This window comes from Thamnophis elegans, chromosome 12 (genome assembly GCF_009769535.1).
Source record: "Thamnophis elegans isolate rThaEle1 chromosome 12, rThaEle1.pri, whole genome shotgun sequence".
NCBI classification, from domain to species: Eukaryota; Metazoa; Chordata; class Lepidosauria; order Squamata; family Colubridae; genus Thamnophis; species Thamnophis elegans.
Genome location: NC_045552.1, coordinates 15,402,149 through 15,423,297, shown reverse-complemented (window position 1 = coordinate 15,423,297; position 21,149 = coordinate 15,402,149). Strand labels below are relative to the sequence as shown.

Sequence of the window (21,149 nt, the reverse complement as noted above, 5' to 3'; positions counted from 1 at the left end):
CTGCATCCTTCCTATAATCTAATACACTTTTATTTATTTACTAGTTGATAACCCGGCGTTGCCCTGGTATTTATTTATAGGGGGAAAATGTCAGGACCAAACGTAATTTCTAATGTTGGATTTTCCTCCTTACCAGAGAGACTTCCCCCTTGTGGAATACTGTGAAGCCGTTACCATGGCAACTCCACTGTGCTGTACAGTAGAAGCCATTTTGCGGCACAACAGGCTCTTAACAGAACACACCTTCTGAGGGGCGTTAGGGGTGTCCTACCCCCACAGTATTTGTTTCCAGAGAGTAAGTGATCTGTGTACTAAGTTTGATTGAAATTGTTAAACTGGAACACACACACACACACACACACACACACACAGCCATTTTTACATGATTTATTTATATTAGATTTTTATTCTGCCTTTATTAGTTTTAAGTAACTCAAGGCAGCAAACATTTCTAATACTTCCTCCTATTCTCTCTGCCACAACAACCCTGTGAGGTGGGTTGGGCTGAGAGAGCTGACCCAAAGTCATCCAGTTGGCTTTCATGGCTGAGGCAGGATTAGAACTCCCAGTCTCCTGGTAATTGGTCCAAAGTCACCTAGCAGGCTTAATTCTATATATATATGTGTGTGTGTGTGTGTGTGTGTGTGTGTGTGTGTGTGTGTGTTTGTGTGTGTGTGTGTTACACACCCACCCACCTGTCCACACACACACACACACACACCTGTCCACACACACACACACAATGAGCTGGGCATCTTCCAGGGATGACATTTCAAGTACCAGCATTTTTTGCAACGGCTATGTTGGTGATGGAATTTGAGAACTGAAATTCCAGATTTAATTTGGGCATGGCGATAGTACACAAAACGCAAAAAGCTGAGTTTTAGGATTTCTAAAATCTAACTATGGAGACACCTGTGCCTCTCTTAACACTTAAATTATATATTTGTCAAAAATTGCAAACCTCTCAAAATCCTAATCACGTTGTGTGATCTGTTTTCAAATCTCCTGGAGAATGGTGAGAATTGACAGGCCCTTGGTCCTCCCTGAGCTTGGTGGCGTTCTTGGAGACATTTCACTACCCAAATTAGGTAACATCACCAGTACAAATAGGGACGCTGTGGCTCAGTGGCTAAGATGCTGAGGTTGTCAGTCAGAAAGGTCGGCAGTTTGGCGGTTCGAATCCCTAGCACCACGTAATGGAGTGAGCTTCCATTACTTGCCCCAACCTAGCAGTTCGAAAGCACTTAAAAATGCAAGTAGAAAAATAGGAACCACCTTTGGTGGGAAGGTAACAGCGTTCCGTGAGCCTTCAACATTTAGTCAGGCCGGCCCCATGACCACAGAGACGTCTTCAGATAGCGCTGGCTCTTTGGCTTTGAAACGGAGATAAGCACCACCCCCTAGAGTCGGGAATGACTAGCACAGATGTGTGAGAGGAATGTTTACCTTTATCTTACCCCAGTACAAGCACTGATGATGTTACCCAGTGGTGGGATTCAGCCAGTTCGCACCTATTTGGGAGAACCGGTTGGTAACTTTCTAAGTAGTTCAGAGAACCAATTGTTGGAAGAAATCTCCTTTTGTTTTTTTCCACTTTACAGAGCTATTCCGTAAGGAAGGCAGGAAGGAAACATTCTGGTGTTGTTTCTAGCCTGATCTTTATTGACCTGCTTACAGAAACTGCCTCTCCGGTTAACCCTTATCACATTGTCAAAGTTAAGGTGAAGCGCCCATCAACGTGAGTGATGTTGAGTTGGCCATGCCCACATGGTCACATGACCACTGAGCCCCACCTGCCCAGATGGTCATTAGGGCAGAGAACCGGTTGTTAAATTATTTGAATCCCACCACTGATGTTACCTAGTTGGATAATGAAACATCTGCAAGAAAACCATCAAGTTCAGAGAGCACCAAATATCCCTCATTTCAACCCTGAGCTACAAATATTCTCTTTTATCAAATGATGAGAATTGTAGGATTCAGCATATGAAGAATGATCTGGATAGGGTACTCAGCTCTTTATAATTTGGACCAAAAAAAAAAGAGCCAACAGACAAAATTGCTCAGAGCTGCTCGATGTACTTACTTAGGAAAAAACAAAACATTTATAATGATTTATAATTAGCATTCTGTTCCATAACCAAAACTTAGCGATCGAAGAAGCAGTAGGTGAATGGAAAACTTCCCTGATTTATTTCAAGATAATAATATTGCTGCAGTAGTAAAAGAAATGATAATGATGGGGAGAGAAACAAAAACTACTCGAGTCTGGTTTCTTTTCCCTGTGCTACTTACATAATGCTCTCATCTAAATTTTATAAGGGAAATATAAAATTGCCTGTGCACTTTTTTTAAAAAAAAAAAAGCTTCACCATCAAATTGATAATATTGAACTTTGCAATGTTTTGATCCAAAGCCAAGCTTCTTCTCCTATTGGAAATGTAAACTGTCCTTTTATCTAACATCAGTTCCTTGGGAATTTACAGTCCCATACTGCTTTAAACAGACCTATAATTAAAAAGGAAAAAAATGTACAATTTCTCTCAAACTGGCTGTTTGGCTACCGATCAGCAAATCCTACCTCTCTTATTCATTTCCCCAATCTAAATTATTGCGTTGTTGTGAGATGTTTGCAAGCATTCTGTGTAGAGGGTGAAATTAAGAATAATTACCATAATCAGGGTATTGGCAAAATCACCAGAGACAATACAATTAATTGAAACTAATCTCTTAATGGTAGCTTTCTGAACAACCCCGCTTTCAAAGTTGTCACAGAACTGTTGAATTAAACCCTTACCTATAATTAATTTTAGAGAAATCTAAGATTAAATGTGGGGTTTGTTCTTCTTGGTCAGACCTTCCCAACATTGTGAGATTGTAAGGTAAAGGTTCCCCTCGCACATATGTGCTAGTTGTTCCTGACTCTACGGGGCGGTGCTCATCTGTGTTTCAAAGCCGAAGAGCCAGCGCTGTCCGGAAATGTCTCCGTAGTCATGTGGCTGGCATGACTAAAGGCCGAAGGTGCACAGAACGCTGTTACCTTCCTACCAAAGGTGGTTCCTATTTTTCTACTTGCATTTTTACATGCTTTCGAACTGTTAGGTTGGCAGAAGCTGGGACGAGTAACGGGAACTCACTCCGTTATGTGGCGCTAGGGATTCGAACTGCTGAACTGCCGACCTTTCTAATCAGCAAACTAAGTGTCTTAGCCACTGAGCCACCACGTCCCTCTGTGAGATTGCAAATCCCAGCAAATAAAACAGAACTCTGCAAAAAGAAAACCAAGTAGTCCTGAATTTCAAGTAGCCTTTGACTTGCAACCATTCATTTAATGACTATCCCTAATTATAATGGCATTGAGAAAAGTGATCAATTTTCACAGTTACGACCGTGCCTGGCACCCCCCAATGGTCACATGATCAAATTTTGGGTGCTTGGCAACCAGCATGCCTTTCTGATGATTGCAGCTTCCTGGGATTGTCATTTGTAACCTTCTTAGGGAAGTTCTGAGAAGTAAATGGGGAAGGGGGGGGAGGGGGAAGAGTCAGATTTATGTAACAACTGCACGATTCACTTAACAACACCAGTGATTTGCTTAACAACCCCAGCAAAAAGGGAATGACTCATTTCACAAGTCTCTTGCTAAGCAGTGGAAACGTTGGGCTCATATGTGGTCCTAATGTTGTAGAAAATGACAGGCTTTAGACTTCTCAGGATACAGGAAAAGTTTATTTGGCAGCCAGGTTCAGAAAGCTAGCGAAATGGCTAGCATTGCAAGTCCTGAACAACTTTCATTATTGAAGCACGCATTCTTATACATTCTCAAAAGCATTGCAACACGGAAATACTTAACTCGTTTCTTATTGGTTATTTTGGGGGGAAAGCCTTATAAGTAGATGAGGGTCTTACTTCTCCTTTTGTTACAGGCATGGACTACGTGTCATTAATGAACTTTATCTGAACCTTGTGGTTTGGACTTTTGACATGGGGACGTTGGCTAGAACATCTTGTGGTTAGAGAATGGTGACACTTCCCTTTTAAGCAAACTTCTAACTGTCCCTGTTATGCTGTGTCTTTATCCTCATATTTTTAATCCATATTTTATTCTACTTTATTAAGAGTCAAGCACTGCCTTTGATCACCACATTACAAAAAAGATGTTGAGATCTTGGAAGAAGTGCAAAGAAGAGCAGCTAAGACGATCAAAGGCCTGGAGACTAAAACATATGGAGAAAGGCTGCAGGTTTTGGGTTTGGCTAGTCTAGAGAAAAGAAGAATGAGGGGCGACATGATAGCAGAATTTCAGTATTTGAGAGGCTGCCACAAAGAAGTTAGGTTAGGTTAAGGGTTAGGGTTAGGTTTAGGGTTAGGTTAAGGGTTAGGGTTAGGGTTAGGGTTAGGTTAAGGGTTAGCGTTAGGTTTAGGGTTAGGTTTAGGGTTAGGTTAAGGGTTAGGTTTAGGGTTAGGTTTCGGGGGGTTAGGTTTAGGTTTAGGGGTTAATTTTAGGTTTAGCGCTCACAGCGTGCTTTTTTTGTCGCGCTGTGATGACGTCAGGTACGCGGTTTCGTCGAGCGCGCTTTAGTCGAACACGGTTTTGTGGTGGAACCACCTGGAACTAAGGAGAAACTTCCTAACAGTGAGGACAATTAACCAGTGGAATAGCTTTGCCTTCCAAAATCGTGGGTGCTCCATACCTGGAGGTTTTTAAGAAGAGACTACTAGACAACCACTTATCTGAAATGGTACAGGTTCTCCTGCTTGATCAGGGGACTGGACTAGAAAGCCTCCAAGGTCTAATTCCAATTCCAAATCCATTCCATTCCATTCCTGGCCCCCTTCTAGCAGACCTGAGAGAATAGGACAGGATACGTTTCCAAGGTCCATTTTTCAGGGCAGGAAAAAGAGGAAACTAATGTCCAGCACTGAAACCCAAACTCCCTCTGACAGCTGCTTCTTGTTCTGCATGTATCTCAAATTGAAGTAATAGGACATTTCAGAACTGGGCTCACTCATCACCACACAGTTGAAGAGACTGTCAAGCACTTAAAGCTTTTTCTAGATGAAATCTCTTCCTCCGAGCGCGGTAGGAGCATGACTGAAGTCATCTCATGGCCAACTCGCTTCTCCCTTGGGCAAACTTCCCCCCCCCCTCTCTCTCTTCCCCCCCCCCTTTCAGAAACTTTCCCTGTAATGTTTCCGGCGACGGCTGTTATTCCGTGCGCATCCCGATAGCCAGCATCTCCCAGAGCTGAAATGTACTAATGTCAGATGATGTCCACGATCGTTTCTGATAGAACGGAAAATTTTAATCGAGGTCCCTTGCTGAGAGGAAATTGAAAGGGAGGGAATCTAAATTTAGAACATCATGCAATTGGAATGGAGATTTCATCTTGTTTCAGCAAGCCTTAAACGGAGTCCAAAGTACACTATATTGCCAAAAGTATTCGCTCACCCATCCAAATAATCAGAATCAGGTGTTCCAATCACTTCCATGGCCACAGGGGCATAAAATCAAGTACCTAGGCATGCAGACTGTTTTGACAAACATTTGTGAAAGGATGGGTCGCTCTCAGGAGCTCAGTGAATTCCAGCGTGGAACTGTGATAGGATGCCACCTGTGCAACAAATCCAGTCGTGAGATTTCCTTGCTCCTAAATATTCCACAGTCAACTGTCAGCTGTATTATAAGAACGTGGAAGTGTTTGGGAACGACAGCAACTCAGCCACGAAGTGGTAGGCCACGTAAACTCGTCCAACATCAGTGTGTGACTTCACAAATGTGCTTCTGGAAGAATGGTCAAAAATTCCCATAAACACATTCCTGAACCTTGTGGACAGCCTTCCCAGAAGAGTTGAAGCTGTTATAGCTGCAAAGGGTGGACCGACGTCATATTGAACCCCATGGATTAGGAATGGGATGTCACTTACAGTAAATTCATATGAGAGTAAAGGCAGGTGAGTAAATACTTTGGGCAATATAGTGTATCAGAGCTAATACAGGTTGTCCTTGATTTACAATCTGACTCCGTTGTTACATCCTCAACACCCCCCCCCACAGCTTCAACCTCAAACTGTCTACCGTGGACTTCACCTCATTCCTAAGAGGTCCATAAGGTGGGTGAGCATAAGTGCACCAGCATGCCTAATGTCCCTGTCCTACTGTCCCCATTCATTTGTACTCATTTCCTTTCTTCATGTTTATACTTACACCTGTTAACATATAAGAGGTATAAGTATATAGGAGTGGGTTCCTGAACTGGTTCCTACTGTTCGCGGCACTTGTGTGCGTTGGCCATATATGGCTTCACTAAACATTGTTCTGCGCATGCTTAGAATCATGCCGTCAATGGTAGAAGACACCGGAGAACTGGTTTCGGGGCCTATCAGGCCTAAATTGCTGCCAGTTCTACGACCCAGGCCGGAATTCCACTACCGGTGCGGCTGAACCAGGCTGAACCAGCTGCAACCCATCTCTGGTGTACATGTTTGACAAACCAAATAAAAGAATAATAAAATAAAAGAAATTCAAAGTTAAAATGGCACTGGAAAAAATGGACCTGTGACTGTTTTTCACACTGACGACCAATCTAGTGTTTCTGAGGTGGTTCCTATTTATGACAGTTGCAGGGTCTTGGGGTCAATGTGATACAGTGGTGGCATTCAAATAATTCAACAAGCGGTTCTCTGCCCTAATGACCAGCTGGGTAGGTGGGACTCAGTGGTCATGTGACCATGTGGGCATGGCCAACTCAACATCACTCACGTTGATGGGCGCTTCACCTTAACTTTGACAATGTGGGGTTAACCGGAGAGGCAGTTTCTATAAGCAGGTCAATAAAGATTAGGCTAGGAACATGATCAGAATGTCTCCTTCCTGCCTTCCTTACAGGATTAGCCCTGCAAAGTGGGAAAAACACAAAGGAGATTTCTTCCAACAACTGGTTCTCCCAACTGCTTAGAAAGCTAATAACCGGTTCTCCCGAATAGGTGCGAACCGGCTGAATCCCACCACTGATGTGATCCCCCTTTTGCGACCTTCTGACAAGCAAAAACAATGGAGAATCCAGATTCACTTCATAACCATGTGACTAACTTAACAACTGCACTGATTCACCTACCAACGGTTGCAAGAAAAGTTGTAAAAGGGGGCAAACTCACTTAACAAAATGTTTCACTTGGCAGCATACATTCTGGGCTCAATTGTGGTCGCAAGTCGAGGGCTATCTGTATGTAAGACGCTAACGTAACTACAGGTAGCCCTCGATTTACAACCATTCATTTAGTGACCATTCAAAGTTATGACAACATTGATAAAAGGGACTTTTTCAAACTTACGACCACTGCAGCATCCCTATGGTTGCGTGATTTATATTTATGAGAGTTGCAGTGTCCTGGGGTAATGTGATCCCCTTTTGTGACCGTCTGATTAGCAAAGTTAATGAGGAAGCCAAGTTCACTTAACAACTGTGTTACTAATTTAATAACTGCAATGATTCACTTAACCATTGCAGCAAAGAAAGTCGTAAAATGGGGAAAAACCCACTTAGCAATTGTCTTGATTTGCAACTGAAATTTTGGGCTCAGTTGTGGTCATATGTCGAGGATTACTTGCAGTTAAAAAAAGCAAACAAACCAAACTCCAGCAGTCAACTTTAAAAATAAATCTCTTTCTTATCCCGTTTTCTATGTCCTTCACTTGCACTCTCCATACAGATAGAAATGCATAGACAAGCAGAAATATCTAAGCCTTTGCAGAAGATTAATGTTGTGTAAGTGCAATGGGAATAAATTTTTGCTACATATGCATGCAAAACAAAAATTGTGCATGTGCGTGGGAGAATCCAGGATAAGTCAAGATCTTAAGCTTCTTTCCACCCACACTCTAGGTAGGAATAATTTTATTACAACTGGCCAAAATATCACCCAAAGGCTTTCAAGTTCTCCAGAACTCCACAACATGCAAAGAAAACCCAAAAAAACATCATTTGGGGCAAAATAAGCCTCCATTCATTTTCTCTAGGACAAGGATCTTCACAAGGATTAATTCATTAGTTCAAAGGCTGCCATATTGCATGTCGGACTTGGAAGCCATCTTTTGCATTGGCCCCTCAGGCCTGCCACATTTTCTACTGTGGGAAAATGTGAGGGGTGATTATATGGAGTATGGAGATATATAGTCTAAATAACATTTTTTCTCAGAGAGTCAAGGACATCTTGCCTGGCAGCTGCGATGGTGTGACTGGGAGGCATCTCCAGTTTTGGATGGTGCCTGATTGGGCCATGTGATGGACATGTGTGTGCTGGGCAGGGACTCAGACTTTCGTTTGGGTGGGGAAAACCTGGAAGCTTTCAGATTCAAGTTTTCCCAGATGTGCCAATATGGCATCTCTAATAAAATGGAACTTTGGGGAAACTCATGCCTCGGAGTCTTCTTTCGTTGAGGGTGTCATTTGGAACTCCTGACACTGCAATCTTCTTCCATTGATACAAAACTCTATTGAGTAGAAACTCAAGTCAATCCGGGTGTGCTTTGAAACTTATATTGAATTAAAACAAACACTGAGAAATTGCTACTTCTAAGACTTCTAAGGAACCGGATGACTTTGACAGTATGTTTATGCAGTAGGCATAGAGTAGAACACCAACATTTAGTTTTATTACTGGGTTGGGGAATAATATATTCTCTAAGATGAGATAACCTAGGAAACTCATTTTGCCGATGCTCTTCTTTTTCTAGTTTTCTTTGTCTCCTTAGTGGACTAAGTAGGTAATCAGGCTTAGATGTCCTCAAGGCAGAATTAGCTCTGAGTGGAGCTGAAGTAACATTGCACATGGCTGGGCACATGGCTGGGTATATGCGGATTTAAATGTAACCCCCTGGGGATATCAATTGATCAAGTCAATTGAGGTTTGTGTGTGTGTGTGTGTGTGTGTGTGTGTGTGTTTCCTCAACTACTAAACCTTTCACTGACCAAGTGCTACAGGAGGTATAGGAGACGGTTGATAACCTCTTTTGTTATTAACTATCATTTTTATGTCACACGGCATAGGCAATCACTAGAGTATACTTACATTTAAAATCTTAATTAGCAAAATTGTCCTAGAAGTCAGTTTAGACAGAAAAAAAACCCTCACTTATGAGGCTTCTGTTAAAAAAAATACTTTGTAAAAGGATTCTGAAAGATGTGACATTCTTAAACATTTTGTCCCAATGGTTTTAAAAAAAAATAGCTAGAAAATGTTAAAGAGGAAGACCTTCTACAATTCTTCTCTCACATCACTTTAAAATTGTTTTTTTAGAAATGTTCTCCTAGTAGGAGAGAAGTTATATAGTGTTACTGTTTGATGCATGAATCTATAGCAATGATTCTCAACCTTTTAAGATCTAACATTATAGGTAAAGCCATAACTTCATGAAAATATACTAATTTTTCAAACTGGACAACTTTTGGACATGTGGACTTCAACTCCCAGAATTCCCCAGCCAGCATCTTAAAATTGCCAAGGTTGAGGAATATTGGTCTATGGCATATCAGCATCTTCTTGTTGAGTCTCTCAATCCTTGTCCTTGAGTGACCAGTGTAGGTAAGGCTTATATTCTTTTAATGATTTATATACAAATAGAAAGATACGAGGCATTTTGCCACTGCAGATTTATTCAATATTGTTCAGATTCAGCAGCCTGGATTGTGCAATATTTCCACATTTATTTTTTGTGTCACCTTGATTTTAGGAAGGGAGTCTTACAAATTTGGAAAATCAGAAGCAGAGATAGCTGTGTAGAGGCTGTAACTCAAATGCCAACATCATTCCTGTTTTCTCTCAAATTCATTTATAAGGCTGGCTTCATATTCACTTGCAAAGCCAACGATAAATTACCAAAAAGTGCACTGCCACCAACACACCGGAAAACATACATCCCTTGTTAGCTCATGCTTTAGAAAGGGATGTGTGACACTTACGGTAGAACACTATCATTCTTATGCTACCCAAAAGCTTTTTGAGACTGATGTTCACTCAACCAACAAGTGGCATCATACAAAATAAATAAAAGACCTCATTTGATTAGTTCAAGAATTCTTGCTTGCAAAACATCAGATCAATGTACGTGTCATAGGAAAAGCAGGTTATGTGCCATTAAGAAAGAATGCCTTGTTCCCAAGTTATGCGTAGGTGGTTAGTGGAAAAATATCTCTGAATAGTGTTAGATGTAAAGGATATGTACTCAGTCATCACTTGCACAAGACTAACATCATGACAAGCAAATCATTTTTTTCAAAATTGTGCTGTCCTTTTAGAAAACCATAGAAGACTTCTGCCAGATTGGTCCATTTCCATGTCCTGTTGATGCCTTACATTTCAGTTTTCATCTTCTCATCCAATCAAATGCCCTTGCGCTATCAAAATCTCACAACAGAGTATCTTCTAGCACAGGCATCTCCAAACCTGGCAACTTGTGGTTTTCAATTCCCAGAATTCCCCAGCCAGCATGAAATGTAAAATGTCTTCCAGCCAGCATGGGTGGCTGGGGAATTCTGGGAGTTGAAGTCTACAAGTCTTCCAGTTGCTAAGTTTGGAGAAACTGCTCTTGCAGAATAAAATATTTGGATTTTGTTCTCAAGACTGAGGAAATGATGGCAATGTTGGGGGTAAAACATTTCCATTTTTTTCCTGCACTGTGACACAAAAAGGCTTCCTTAGATCCATAGGTCATTGGAAGGACAAATATGAAAGGATTAGGCTTAGGACATCTGGCCCTACTGCTATGCAGATGGAATATATTTTATATTTCAGCAAGACCTGAGAAACTTTTGACAAAAGCCCAGCTGAAATGACACGCAATTCTCTGTGGCTGGTAAATGCTTAGCTCTTTCTGACTTAAAATGAGAATAGACCTGTTCATAAAATAACAGTACTTTCAAAAACAAAGAAATAGGGACTGTTAGTACTTGTTTTACAAAATCTCCCATAAACCTTGCCAGAAATACATATCATGACAAAGCTGGATCTTCCTCTTTATATATCTCATTCTACCTTGCACTGACCTGCAGGAAGATAGGAACTTTAAAAAAAAACCTAAACAAAACAACATAGTCTCATAGTTTTGTTACTCTGATCCTATACTTAAATAGATGGTTTACCTTCCAGTGGAACCATATCCAGTGGTCTTCCTTTTACAGTTTTAATTTAATATTTTGAACTCTGAAATTGTGCAGTGTGCAAAGCAGGCATAATAACCTGAAAATTAATCTACTTGGAGATGGGCCTCATTTCTCCAATTCATCAAATGTTAATGGCCAATATTTAAATAGCTAAACAAGATACAAGGACAAGGTTTAAAACTAACCGGCTACCAACAAAGGACTTTGATGAGTAATTCATCTGCACTGGTTTGAAGTATCTCACTCTTCCCTTACTCTCTTAAGCCCAGTTGTAAGTTTAGAAGCACATCAACGGTGAGCCGGATTGTCTTGTTAGGCACTACAACAGGTAAGTGAGTTTGCTTGAACTTAGCTTCCCATCAATAGAAATACTCAGGATTCCTCTTATAACTAGAGGCATCATCAAGATCTTTACAAAAGATCAATATAACCATATCCAAATTCAATTAGGAAAATAATAATAATAAACATCTCTTCCTAGAAGGGAAGCCATCGCATCCGTTCCAAGCTGCCAACGGGACTGAATTTCAGAACGCTTTCAGAGTCGTCTATCCACAACAGTATGAAATACGATCTGGCCACTTTCTTTCTGAGCTTCCAATCAACTCAGTCTTTAGGAACAAACAGGGGACTGGGCGCTTTGCTATGGAGCTGCACTTGGAGGTCCTTCACAGCTCTGTCCCCCTGGCCCAGGGGAAATCTCTCCATCAGTCTTCTTCTGCTGTCTTAAACATGAGGATGGCATTGTAGATTTTCAGTGCAGGCCCCAGTTTGATGCTCAGGATTTTAACGATGTCTGACTGGTTGAGGAGGAGAAAAGCTTCACCGTCGATTTGCTGCAGAACGGGAAAAAAGAACAATGGTGTTAGTGTGTTGACTGAGTGAAGCCAGTTTCTACATCCTTCAAGTTAACAGCAAGTGAAAAGCACAAAGAACGACAATTGGTAGTTATGACTGCCTGGCTCATGTATTACAATAAGCCCGAATTTGGGAATATGCTTTACAAGATGAAAACTGAATCACCAGGGACCATAAACACCCTATGTTTGGAGAGACACCCAAAGCCGCTGGCATCCTTAATATCTCCCCTTTCCACATTAATATCCTCAAATGTACTTCAACCCTTTTGATGACCTTTTCCATAAATGGATTGCAGGATTCTTGGTAGAAAATATAGAAGTCTTTTGATTTGATTTGTTTTGTCTAACAAAGCACAGTAAGTGGGAAAGTAATCCTAGGAAGGAACAATCCACATCAGCGAAGGACTCAAAACCATTCTGATAATATTACACATGCTGCCCAAAGGACCGCAATTAGCACTTACAAAGTTGATTAGCATTATCTATGCATAATTGCCAAGAAGCTTTAGGTTTAGGCCATCATGACAGATGATGTTTGTACAGTCTCTAAAATTTCCAGAACATGTTTGGATTATATCTCCTTCCTGTGACTAATTTTGTCTCTCTTGTTTTGATATATAGCATTACCGTAGGAGAAAAGTAATGCCTTCTTTAAGGGCAAAATTTTACCTGTACCTGGTTTTTTTTTTTTGGGGGGGGGGGGGCTAAACGTCTGGGCTAAGTTTTACTTAAATTATATGGACCAATTCATCACTTTAAAAGTGTTTAAGTTTTCAGTTTTAGGAATTAATCTGGGAAGGAAGCTGGACAGGAATATAGCACAATAAACTATCTTTCTTATTCAGATCCCTTCCTTTAAGTATGTATCTTATCCATATTTCTTATTCACACTCACTGAACATATTACACTGAGTCATAACTTTGAGCTAGGATTTTTAAGAAAACTTGATTCTTGATTAAATAATGACCCTTGTGCTAATGGCTTTCCTGGAGCTTCCTGTCCAAGGCTGCAAAATCAAAATGACCATTAAAGGGCAGCAAAGAGACACAGAAAGCTAGCTTTTTGCTGCCACCTCATGGTTATGTGATTTGTTTGCTTGGCAGAATTTGTCCTGGCAGCCTGTGTGTTCTATTTTGGGAAGGCTCATTATTTATCATAATCCACTGATTGGTTAGTTGTATTTATAACTGCATTATAAATAATACAATACAGTCCATAACTATGAAATCCATTATAAGCTACAAGAATTTTCTGCAGTTTATAGCCTTAAAATATAAATCTATAAAACACATTAAACACAGAGCACTAAAATGTAAAAGGAACAATCAGAAAATAAAATGGCAGACCCCAAATGGCTCTAGATTGACAAACTGGGAGCTTGGGATCTCTGCCTCTTGCTTCAGGAAGTCCAAGTACTGAAAGCTCTTAATCACTATGACACTGGCTCCTCTATGGCTCCTCTGGTTAGTTTCAAGTCTATTTCACCAACATTTACATTTCCTTTCCATTTCCGTTTCCTGCATGTGCCTCAAACACTCAACATTGTCCACACATACAATATATAATAGCAGAGTTGGAGGTCTTCTAGTCCAGCCCTCTGCCTAGTGCAGGAAACCCTATACCGTTTCAGACAAATGGTTATCCAGCACCTTCTTAAAGACTTCCAGTGGGCATTCACAATGTCTGGAGGCAAGCTAATCCACTGATTAATTGTTCTGTCAGGAAATTTCTCCTCAGTTCTAAGTTGCTTCTCTCCTTGATTAGTTTCCACCCATTGCTTCTTGTTCTACACTCAGGTGCCTTGGAGAATAGTTTGACTCCCTCTTCTTTGTGGGAGCCCCTGAAATATTGGAAGACTGCTATCATGTCTCACCTAGTCCTTCTTTTCATTAAACTAGACCTACCCAGTTCCTGCAACTATTCTTCATGTTTTAGTCTCCAGTCCTCTAATCATCTTTGTTGCTCTTCTCTGCATTCTTTCTAGAGTCTCCGCATCTTTTCTACATCATGGCGACCAAAACTGAATGCAGTATTCCAAGTGTGGCCTTACCAAGGCCTTATAAAGTGGTATTAACACTTCATGTGATCTTGATTCTATCCCTCTGTTTATGCAGCCTAGAACTGTGTTGGCTTTTTTGGCAGCTGCTACACACTGCTGGCTCATATTTAAATGGTTGTCCACTAGAACTCCAAGATCCCTCTCACGGTTACTACTATTGAGCAATTTACCACGTATACTGTACCTGTGCATTTTGTTTTTCTTGCGTCTAAACTCTTATCATTATTTTGTATTCCCATGTAAAACTTCACAATTCACTTCCTAGCCACCAACATCTAACCGCTCAACCCCAGGCTTACCACTGTATGGTACCATTAATGCAGATTAATATGAATTCTACAACTATCTTGATTAGGATAAGGCTGTTTCTCCCAGAAACGATGATTACAGAATACCTTTTTGTAGTTTGCGTTTTTACATTCCCAAGATTACATTAGAACTTTGATGAAGGATAATTTGATCCAGCGGTTAAAGACGCTGAGCTTGTCAGCTGGAGAGTTGGCAGCCCAGTTTGAGACCCAAGCTTTGTGCAACGGGGTGAGCTCCTATCCCTTGCTCCAGCTCCTGCCCACCTAGTAGTTCCAAAGCATGTAAATGCAAGTAGATGAATAGGTACCACTTCAAGGAAAGTAACAGTGGAAAAAGTATTCAGACAATGCGGGTTGCCTTGGCCAAGAAACAGCAATGAGTGCTGTGCCTTAGAGTTGGATGCGGCTGTCAGGGAAATGTTTACCTTTTAAAATATGATCCTAACCCAGGGGTAGTCAACCTTTTTATACCTACTGCCCACTTTTGTATCTCTGTTAGTAGTACAATTTTCTAACTGCCCACCGGTTCCACAGAAATGATTTATAAAGTAGGGAAGTAACTTTACTTTATAAAATTTATAAAGCAGAGTTACAGCAAATCCCTACCACCCACTATGAAAGCTGGAACGCCCACTAGTGGGCGGTAGGGACCAGGTTGACTACCACTGTCCTAACTGTTACGTTATGGCCCATATTGGTGGCAATGAGCTGAATTAGCACAGGCAACTAGCAATAATAAGACGGTAGAAAAATAGCTGGTCCCTTAACTGTAATAGGCTCATGAAGAGATTAGCCATGAAATTCATATATAAGGGGTCTGTGCTAGTAAAATAGGTTACTTGGATGTCCCCAGACTTTACTATTTTTTGGGTGTGTGAGTCCTTCCACTCCATAACATATGTGATCTACTGTTTAATGTTGAAATCTAAATTTCTCTCAGTTCTGAATACTCCTGCAGATCCTAATCATGATAAATTATCACTGAGCTTAAGGAGAGCAGAGGATGCCCGGTTGGCCCCAAAACTGTGATATATCAACATCTTCATTGGGGAACTGTGTAGTTCGTTTATTTGAAACAAAAGAGCAGCAAAGAGATCGGCCAGATGAAAAAAAATCAGTTGACTTGAGGACAACTTATTTTTTTCAACGTGGCCACGAAGAGGTCATGGTCTTTTATCACATGACTCTGATTACCCACAAGGCATGACTGCTTAATTAGGCTATAACGTAGCCTAGTAAGGGCTGTGACCCATTTAGCAAAATATTAAGGAGAAATTATGTAATTTGCCTTGACCCAAATAGTAACAGAATAAGCACAGATTCTTCTTAAAGGAACCGGCAGAGTGGAGATAGAAAGCCATAACCCTTCAAACATCAAGAGTGTGGAGAAAGCTCTGCAAAGGATAACTGGCTTTTGAAAAAGTATAGGAAAAGTAAATTGTTGGTACTCCAAAAACCTGGAGATTTTGGCAGGGATGGGCTGCTGGGGGTTCACAGGGTTCGGGAGAACCCCTAGCTAAGATTCTGTGCCATTTCGGAGAACCCCCAAATCACACTCTTGGCTGGCCACGCCCCCAACCCTCCCAGGAGTCCCCACGTGGCCCATTTTGGATTCAGGTACGTGCAGGGCGCATGAGGAGGCTCAGGGAGGGTGAAAAATGGGCCTACCAGAAGTTCGGGTTAGGGTTTCAGGTGGGGAGGGGAAGTAGAATGTCTAACTCCTTAGCATCAGAGCATTTTTCAGGTGGGGAATGTCTAAGCCACAGGCCAGATGAGTCATGCGCTGGCCACACCCACGCCCGTGGCAGTTGGAATAGAGTTCTTTTTGGGTGGGGAGGTGGAGTAGAACATCTAACTCCTTAGCATCAGAGCGTGTCAATAATAAATAATTAATACTAATGATTTGATGGTCATTTTGAAAAATCCTTTCTTAGCAAGCACCTAGAAGCCAAGAGGAACAGAAGTGCCAAATTTCAAGTTAGTAGGCTTTATGGTTCTGGAGATTTTGTGATGATGCATGAGTGGCATTTCACTTATATATAGATAGATATAGACCAACATGCAATTCTGGAATCCATATGGACAAAACAGAGGAACAAGAAAGAAGAAACTGCCTTCCTATTCTTTGCTTATCATACTTCTTGGTAATTATAGCACCAAAACTGGGAAATTTAAAACTGATGGTGTGTGACTGAATTTTTAAAGCAGGTTCAACTAAAAACATATTTTAAGTATCTAACTCAAGTCTCCCATCTGTACATTGCAATATGCTTTTCAGCTTAGATACAGAATATCAAACAAATGCGAGTAGTCGCATTGGGGCCCTATGAGTCAGCTGTGGAAGATGTGGAGGACCCTGGACAGGGTTCAGACTCCGAGCAGGGACCAGAGGCTAGTTGGTCACCAGGAGGCGCCTGAGGCATGGAGCAGCGGTGAAAGCCAAAGGGAGTGTGCCCATGACGTTAGGCCCTGGAGCAGTGGTGAAGACGTCAGGCCTTTGAGCAGTGATGAGGTTCAGAGGGAATTGGTCCCGGATGCCCGGCAGAGGCGGGCGTATAAACACCGGCAGCAATTAAGGAGACAAAGAAGATAATTGGACCCAGGTGGTTGAGATTAGGCCCCTCCCAAGAGAGTATATAAGGAGAGACTTTGGGAGGAGGCTGTTTGCAGGATTCAATTAATATACTAACGCTGGAGAAGCTCTTGTGTGTATTTCTTATCTTAGAAGTCGGGTTGCTGCCAAAGTCTTGTCGGTGTGTTAATTTACTGTGAATAAATTGTCTAGCAGTAATCTTGTGTTGGCATGCTTCACTGTACGGAGGAGGTTGGTCATTATATGTATGTATGTATGTATGTATGTATGTGTATGTATGTATGTATGTATGTTATATTTATGCTGATAAATAAATAAAGGGAGATATATATATAATCACTCAGCATTACACTCACTTTTCATTAGAGAAAAGAACAATATTTCATAAAGCTAAATGATACGCTTAAGATTGCAAATTTAAAACACCCAAAATAATAGATCCTGCAAATGTACGTAAAGAGATCAAAACTTTGCAAAGCTCTGGTTCTAATGTATGTTAAAAAAAACAGAAACCAGATAAATAAAACAGATTCCATAAAACAGTACACAGGTGGTCCTTGACTTACAACCATTTGTTTAAGTGACTGTTCAAAGTTACAAAACCATTGAAAAAAGTGACTTATGGCCATGGTGGTGCCAGAGGTGGGTTCCTACTGGCTCAGAGCGGTTCGCCAGAGCAGGTAGTAACTTCGCCGCTCATGCCCCCAACCCGGTTCTATCAGCGGCACCATAGGTGCTGCCATCTTGTTTTTTGCTTCTGCGGATGCGCAGAAGCAATTTTTTCACTACTGTGCATGTGCACACTGGGAACAGGCTCCAGCTGTTCCTCTGCTTCACTGCTGTCTAGCTGCCTCTCTGCCTCCGATGCAAAGCCCTCGTCTCAGCTTTCCTCAATCCCCAGGACTGGCCCATGTTCCTCCCCAACCTCCTCACTGTCTGAATCTGTTGGTCCCCAGTGGGTCACAACAGTGACAAAAGGTGATCGTATGATTGCAGGACACGGCAGCCGTCATAAACAGGAATCCGTTGCTAAGGGTATGAATTCTAATCACATGATCATGGGGATGGTGCAATGGTCATAAGTTTGAAAAACTACCATAAATCACTTTTTTGGTGCTGTTGTAACACTTCCAATGGTCACTAAATGAACTGTTTTAAGTTAAGGACTACTTGTATAATAGAACTGGAGAGGGGAGGAAAGAAAACAGATGCACCAAGAGCATATCAGCCTCCAGAGTATGATTTCTTATAAAAGGACTGTACAGCAAACATAGTCCAGACACCAATCTGTCAAATCAACAATTCGCAGTCTCAATATTTGTGGAGCACATCTATTGTTCCCATGGGTAAACTGGAAAAGTCTGGACATCTTGAGTTTAAATCCTCCATTATTTCTCCTGGCTTCTCTCCCTGCCCCTCCTCCAAAATCTGGTGCTTTTAATGCAAATGCTGTAATACAGACAATGCTGTAATTCTCCCAATTGCTGTAGCATTGGTTACAAACAGAGAAAGAAGGGAACCAATTCTTTCTTAGAGTACGTACCAGATGTCGACATATTTTGCTTCAGACTCTTCAAGCCTTAGAACAGGGGTGTCAATCTCAATTTCATGGAGGTATGCATCAGGGTTGTATTTGACCTCGGAGGGCCAGGGTGGGATGGTGGGAGTGGCCAGGGACTGGGCGTGGCCATGGTGGGCATGAAACAGGACCGAACTGCCACACATGGTTTTATACACTTAAAGAGAGTCGTACATTTCTGTGGTTTTGCTTTTTTAATACTTACTTGATCACCTTATGAGAGAGAGACCAGATCAAGAAACTGACTCCTTAGGAACTATAAATTATTGACACAGGCTATAGTAGCAGAATCATGCAAGCCTGAAAGGTAAAATATTTTACCTTTCCTCCCTTTTATAACCTTCTGAGTCAAGGATGACCTCCTGTAGCACTCCGGAGACCCCGTTTTGGGCTTGGTTGGCTTCCTGGACCACTCTGGTGGCCAAAACAGACTCTCCCCCCACCTGCATCCCATTTTTGCTAGCAGAGGCACTGCGGGCCAGTCTTTTGCTATTTCCAGACCGAACCCGCGGGCCAGATCTAAACACCCTACGGGCCAGATCTGGCCTGCGAGTCCTGAGTTTGACCCCCCTGTTCTAGAAGGTCTGCAGGTTTTTTTAAAAGTTAAGAACAATGTGGGGATTGTGACCTCTTCACTAAGGCTCTCTTTGTCCCGCAGCCAGTGCCCAAAGGACATCTCCTTTTATGTACACGCCTATTATACTACATAGCCCCCCCAAATTCTAATCATGCAGAGCGAATGTTGTAGAAAGTTCGCCTTTCAATTTCTTTTCAACCTGTGGACTATCAAGCCCTGCTCTTTAGAGATGCTGTTTCAGAATATGACTTCATATTTTTTTAAAAAAAACAACAACACCCTTATTCTCTGGCTAGGCCTTGCTAGCAATTTTGCCCAATCCCTTGGGATTCCTTTTATCATTTTCACAAATTGTTTTTTTCCTTCCTATTGTTGTTATTTAGGAAATAAAAATAAAAATTAAACTGAAAGCACCCCTACCTAAAGTTATTTATTTAAAGGTAATATGCTTGGGCAGCTCAATTGCTTCTAATGGGCTATTATAGCCGAGTTCAGCAGTTCTGTCATTTACATCTTAGTGCAAGCCAAGTCTCTTTCTTAAAATAGATTTCATTCCAGTCCAACATTTTTAATAGGCTGATCAGAACTGCATCTACTTCATACAAGGTGTAGAGTGTCCTACAAACCATATTTTTGCTTTCTGAAACCAGATGTTCAGGATCTGGTTCTACATACCAATACACGTTTCCTTCTTATAAATTCTTCCCTATTTTTATTAATTTATGTCTGAGTCCCCCTATGGGTTCAATTCCAAATAGCAAAATGTTTTGCAGATTAAGTCCAGCTTTGTACTAGTAGCATTTGATTTGTTATTATAGCTGCTTATCCCATAAATGCCTTTCTTCTCAATTTTTCTATACTACTGAATGATAATCATGGACAACAACCCTGCTTGGCTAGAAATGTTTCATGTTTTCTGCAATGCTCTACTACAGGGGTGTCAAACTCAAGGCCCACGGGCTGGATCCAGCCTGCGGGGTTCTTAAATCTGGTCCACAGGGCCAGCCTGGAAGCCGTGAAGGACCAGTCCGTGGTACCTCTGGCAGCCAAAACAGGGCTCGGGGGGCTGCGTGCAACCCCTTGCAGCCCATTTACGGCATGGACGGCCTCCTGCAGCACCCTGCCAGCCAAAACAGGGCCCGGGATGTGCGACCCCACCCCTGCACGCCCCATTTTGACCGGCACGGTGCTGCAGGAGGCATCCATCCCATCTCTCCCCCCCCCCCTCGCACCATGGAGAACTACAATGCTGATCCAGCCCTCAAAGAAATCTAGTTTGACACCCCTGCTCTACTACAAGCCTATACAGTGAAGCAAAGAATGCTTAAATTATTACACTGCTATTACACTTCTACCGCTGTTTGTCAGTCATAGGCCTATCAGAGGGAGTTGTGTGCTTTTGTTTATTCCAATCCTGTTGTCCCAGATGCCAGCTTCTGTTTACCAGGTTCTTGGCTTCAGAACCAATTCCAAAAACCACCAATGTGTTCTTCATCAACAGACATGTCTGAGGAAACAACTCTTTTCTGAAACATCAACTCCTACCTGCATCTCATTTTTTGATCCCCTGGTTTTCCTTTTTATAGAACTTGATCTAATGAAACCCCTGGACGGCATTTTCTAGTGCTTTTGGCATGGCCTCTGGAATTCGAACTGCTCTAAATCATGGGTGTCAAACTGGTGGCCCCCGGGCCAGGTGCATCACACGCAGGCCACATCCACCTCTGCTCCGCGAGGAGGGAAAAACATCACAAACGTCACGTGACACCGCTGTGAGTTTGACACCCCTGCTCTAAATGATTCATTTGAGTGAACCATTGATCAACAGTAGAACTCAGCATCTTAAAGCTGAAAAACATGGGTGTAACATTCTTACAAATAAGTTGGTTGTTCTACAAATGTAGATGACTTTAACTATCCCACTTTTCGAATACAACTCAAGATTAAATGTCCACTGAAAACAATTGGGTATGCCAACAAGCCAAAGCAACCCTATTCTATGTGGCA

At 41.7% G+C, this 21,149-nt stretch overlaps 1 protein-coding gene across 3 annotated transcripts in view; it reads right to left on the bottom strand.

Moving 5' to 3' along the window:
- Nucleotides 1–9,641: 9,641 nt before the first annotated feature.
- Nucleotides 9,642–21,149, bottom strand: part of LOC116516006 (lethal(3)malignant brain tumor-like protein 3) — a 50,972-nt gene continuing 39,464 nt past the window's right edge. For all 3 annotated transcript variants that reach the window (XM_032228349.1, XM_032228348.1, XM_032228350.1), the window contains one exon: nt 9,642–12,001. In XM_032228349.1, coding sequence (XP_032084240.1) covers nt 11,873–12,001 — 129 coding nt within the window. In that variant the 3' untranslated portion in view covers nt 9,642–11,872. The remainder of the gene's footprint in view (nt 12,002–21,149) is intronic.